Raw genomic sequence first — 5,057 nt, 5'->3', positions numbered from 1 at the left:
TTAGTTACCAAACAGGCGCTAATAGTTAATATTATGTATATATTGAGTTTACTCTCAATTGTGATCTATCTTTGAAATACTATATTAACTTTTTCACATAATAATATTACTCCTCATAAAAATAAAGTCTGTGATAGTAACCTAACTGTGGGAAGTACTGATATTGCACTTAGATTAGGTTTTTCGTGGAGGTCCTCTCACAGGGCCACCGCCTTGCACATCAGCTTCCTTATTCCCTGTTTGGTATACTGATTTATCTGGACGGAGAGGAATAGCTGCAAGCACCGCGGCATTTCTTTTCGTTCTTCACATGTTATTTGGCAGGCTGTTCGGCACCTGCGGATCTTGGTGGCGGCGGGTGTGCTAGTCCCCCTTCATTGGCGCGGTTGCACCCCGACCGTTGACTTCATGCCTTTGGCTCCTCCTCGCCGGCGAGTTCTACGGTCCCTGCAAGTGCTTTGGCATCCACCCGACGATCCTTGGGTGAAGCTGAACACCGACGGGGCCTTTTCTAGCTCGACGGGACAGGCAGGCGGTGGGGGAGTGGTTCGTGGTTCAGACGGTTCCCTCCTGGGGGCCTTTTGCACTCCCCTCGTAGCTGGGTCGGCCTTCGAGACGGAGCTCTTAGCTCTTCTTCACGGGCTGACTTTGGCTATGCAGTTCTCATCGCAGGTTTGGGTCGAGATGGATGCGGCAGTAGTGGTCGCGGTGTTCACTTCAGGACGCGGAGGAGCAGCGGATGTGAGACATCACATGGCTCGCATTCGCACTTTGCTCGCTCAGATACAGTTTATGTTCTCTCACATCTATCGAGAGGGCAACCGGCCAACATATTTTTTGGCAGGTAGGGGATCCAGACCCCTGCCATCACCTTCTTTGATGCGGATTCAGCGCCTCGGTATTTGAAGTCGCTCGTCAGGATGGACCAGTTGGGTTATCCGAACTTCAGATTCAGATATCGAGATGGATGACTACTTCACTTGGTTCGTGGTTTTGATCTATGGTTTTTTGTTTTCCTTTGGATTTGGCCAGCATTTGGCCTCATCCTTGTTCTTTTTATGATGTATAGCTTTGTTATATTTATTCTCTCTTATGTTAGATGGTTAGTACCCGGTCTGTGGGGATACCATAGTAGCTTTGTTAGCTCTTGTGATTTGTATCTATCCTACGGACCGAGTCACTTTTGGGCTTGGCTGATGTATGTTCTTTTGGTGATTTTTGATATATACAGGTTGGGGGTCCGCCTTAACCTCCCGCCGTGATAGTGTTTGAGAAAAAAAAAAAAAAACCCTAACGGTGGGAAGTAAACATAAAGGATATTTCTTTTCTATTGTATTTATTAGATTAATATTTAATAGGTATGTCCTACATATTCTCTAAGATGATCAGTGAAGAAAATAGGTGTGGCATGAGCACAAGATATACATTAGTGACGCATTAGCAATATGCATAAAATCGAAACGCCTTCTAAACACCTATTATTTTATTTAAATAATTATGCGCTGTGACCTGATCATTCTTAATTATGAAATGGACCTGCACCATCGACAATTGTTCTTAGTGAACTCCCAAAGATTCCTTTTTTCTAATTTCCAATCATCTCAGTAAGCATACATAAATTAGTTTGGATAAAGTTTATAGCATCAAAGAGCTAAGAAACTAGCTCTTTGGTGCAGCAGTATTGCAAACATTAAAACATAAAAACGAAAATTTTGGTGCGACGAAAGGGGACATTTCTATTTGGTTCTAAACCAGCTGTTGATTTTCCCTGCTAGTCAGTCGGAAGGAAGAACATCTTCACTTTCTCATCACTGTCCGTCTCTACATATTCCACTTCGTCTACACAGAGAAACCATTCTACCTCCTGCTCAGAGCGATCGATATCATAACAAATGTTAGACACTCAAATCAGAAGAAGAATAAAATTCAAAATAAAAGCGCCCTTGGGATGTAAACATTTGGGGCTCATGTATGAACTTGAAAGGAAAAGTGACAAAGCAAAGCATCAAAACAAAAGCAATCAATACACGAAATATCAAAAGATAATACACTAGACCTGAAAAGCACTTAGAAGTATTTTTGCTAATAAGAGAGTTGAACTAACCTGCTACCCTTCTTTGTTGGGATAATCAGTCCTCTTTTCTCTAGGCTTTTGTAACGATCTCTGACTAGCATACAACAACCCTATTTCAAGAAGAGATGCATATAAAAACAAAACAGCAAGTCATTAACTTATAAATGTTGATAAGAGAATTATGTTCAGTTGATTTGGAAAAAGGAAAGACAAAAGCCAAATGAAAAACCTTCAACTGCCGAAGTGAACCAGTTTTCTCTTCAGTCAATAGAACTTGGAGTGGAGAAGGCTCAAATCTGAAACAGAGGATACAATACTTCACTGGAAGACTACTTTGCAATCAGAAACAGAAATTGAAAAATATGATGCAAATATATGTAAGATAAGATAAAAGGTTAAACAAGTGTATTATCTAATGCCATACTTGTACTTTCCCAAGCGAGATGGACGAGCTTTCAATCTTTCCTGTTTGGCAACAATCCTCCGGAGATGTCGGTTATGTTTCTCTTCATCCTCTTTTTCAATTTCTTGCATTATTTCTGGTAAACTACTCACAGCAGAGAACCAACTTAGTGATTTTAAAGTAAAGCACGCCTATCTTGGATTGAAGATATATTAGCTCTTTACCTGTCTATTTCTTTTGAAAGTCCCTTCACTTTTTTGTCTTCTGCTTCAATTCTCAATCGTTCCTTCCTTCTAGCCCTCCGGTTAAACTCTACCCTTGTCACCCTTTTGGTTTTTTGAGAACTGCTTAATTTTCATCACAATTACCATACCGGACATCAGAACCATTATTTTACAAATCAAAGCAACTAGTTCAATTATCCTTGCAGAAAAAGGAGACAAACATAAGATGATCGAATGAAACCAAGGCAAAAATGACTATCACCTCTTTTCTGCATCCTCGTCTCCTACATCTGCCTGATTTTCATTTTCATCATCATCGGTACCATCCGCATCTGCCTCAAGGAAATATTTCTGACGCATATAAGAGGGAAGTGTAGAAACTTTCATAAGCACATAAATATGTAGAGGTCATATTCATTTCAAGTAACCAGTTCAGGATGAGGTACAAACATATTCTTCATCAATAGCTTCACCAGGGACAACTAAAGGGATGGGTTGAGGCTCCAATTCATGCTGGTAAATTTTCTGCATTTCATCTGCAACAGCACGAGCTAAAGCGTCCTATCATAATAGAGTACAGGGATCAACAATTAATATAAAAGAAAAATGATGAAATTACATAAATAAGATAGCTGCCAACCTGATGGCTCTCAGGGTGAGGATTGAATGAGCATCCAGGATGTTCAACTTCAACGGCGGGAATAATGCAAGTCTTGGGCTTCTGTCATTATTAATTGTTAATTAACAGCATAGATAATAATCATCAAGAAGTTTTTGATGCATACAGAGACAACTGAGAAACTATCAAAATCTAGACATACCGCTCATCACATAATGCTTCTTTGAACAATATAATTATATAATTTGGTTACACATGCAGACACCAAAAGTGCACAACAAATAATGTTATAGTACCTTTTTTATTTTGGCCTTCACTCCTGCAAAAGTGAAATAGCAAACACTGTTAGATATAACAAATGGTCATCGCAAACCATAGTTGGGAAAATTAGTGATCCATATGCATGTATATAAGCACACACTCGGGCGCACATAGAGTTACCTTTCTCTTCCCACAAGTCAAGAACTCCACAACAATGCGCACTTTCATCCTGAAAAGGTTGGATTAAAAATATAAGAATCATTTGCAGGATCAGTCTAAAGCAATTTGAGACAAAACTAACCTTCACGTTGCCCTGTGCACCATCTTCATCTACTGGTATGGATACAGCTTTGCCCTTTCTCTTGGACTTTTGCTTATTCTGTGTAGAGGATGGAATAGCTTTAATAAAAGGGTTTCTCTGCAACACACTATCACATCGCAATACTTTTTCTCTGTTTTTCTCAATCTTCCGCTTAACAGAAAGATCTGCAAATAAAATCCCCATTTTGTTACAATCTAAAGCTATCATGTCTCTCAAGAAGATCACCACAACAAGGCCTATAGTTATATAGTATTATACTTCCAAACAGTTCATCAAGAAACAAGATAAATACATTAGTGAATCCAAAAACCATCAATAACAAAAGTAGTATATACTAGTAGTAATAGCTAGTTTCAAATAATGAAAAGCTAAAACTATCAATTACAGAATCCAATATCAAGTGACAGCATTTCTAGAGCAATTCATGACTCCATACAGCCGATTATGGTGCATAATTTAGAGCTTATTTCATCAAAAAACCTTTCTTGTTAAGTTTCACTAACTTAACTGAATTGGGATTCAAATTGAATAAAAACTGGGCCGAAATAAAGGATATCCACCCTAGTTTTGATTTGATGTATTATACATGTAAGAGTGAAAGAGAAGTTTGATACCTCTGGATTTATCAAGGAAGAAAAGAGAATCACTAGGGACATCAGCCAAAGAACCACCGGAAAGAGCGTCTTTTGTGGTTTTGTCATAATAATCTTCAATATCTTCAGTGCTTATGTTGGCCCTCCATTCTTTCTTTCCCTTCCTTGAACTCTTCGGTCTCTTACCCATCGCTGCAGCCTCCTTCTCTCTCGTCAACAACAATAGCTTGCGGCGCGGCGCCACTGTTCTGCTTTTAGGGGTTTTTTAATTACTCATTTTTATTTTTATTTCTATTATTTCTTCTAGTATTTTTTATTTTGCAGTTTTAGTCGAATTGGGCTTATATATTTTGGGCTATTCAGCTATAAAATTAAACCCATTGCATAAATCAATTGGTCCAATACGATCACATCAGTTTTATAAGTTTGTTTTAATTCAATTGGTCCAATACGATCACATCAGTTTTATAAGTTTGTTTTAATTTAGAGGGAACATCATTTTTGGTCCACGAAACTTTGCTAAAGTATCATTTTAGGTCCGTGAACTTTGAAAATATCATT

At 38.6% G+C, this 5,057-nt stretch overlaps 1 protein-coding gene across 1 annotated transcript; it reads right to left on the bottom strand.

The window, feature by feature from the left end:
• Positions 1-1,557: 1,557 nt before the first annotated feature.
• On the bottom strand, positions 1,558-4,756 carry LOC121756328 (ribosome biogenesis protein NOP53-like). The gene is made up of 12 exons (XM_042151836.1): positions 4,518-4,756; positions 3,883-4,067; positions 3,762-3,810; positions 3,617-3,639; positions 3,342-3,422; positions 3,152-3,262; positions 2,964-3,052; positions 2,702-2,821; positions 2,499-2,621; positions 2,304-2,370; positions 2,105-2,184; positions 1,558-1,864 (listed from the first exon to the last, which is right to left on the bottom strand). Exons 1-12 carry the CDS (start codon positions 4,684-4,686, stop codon positions 1,858-1,860), a joined length of 1,104 nt encoding a protein of 367 aa, XP_042007770.1. The 5' UTR covers positions 4,687-4,756; the 3' UTR covers positions 1,558-1,857.
• Between the last annotated feature and the right edge of the window lie 301 nt (positions 4,757-5,057).

This window comes from Salvia splendens, chromosome 11, assembly GCF_004379255.2.
Source record: "Salvia splendens isolate huo1 chromosome 11, SspV2, whole genome shotgun sequence".
Taxonomy (NCBI): Eukaryota; Viridiplantae; Streptophyta; class Magnoliopsida; order Lamiales; family Lamiaceae; genus Salvia; species Salvia splendens.
Note: the sequence above shows the minus strand (reverse complement) of the source record. Positions and strands in the feature narration are given on the sequence as shown.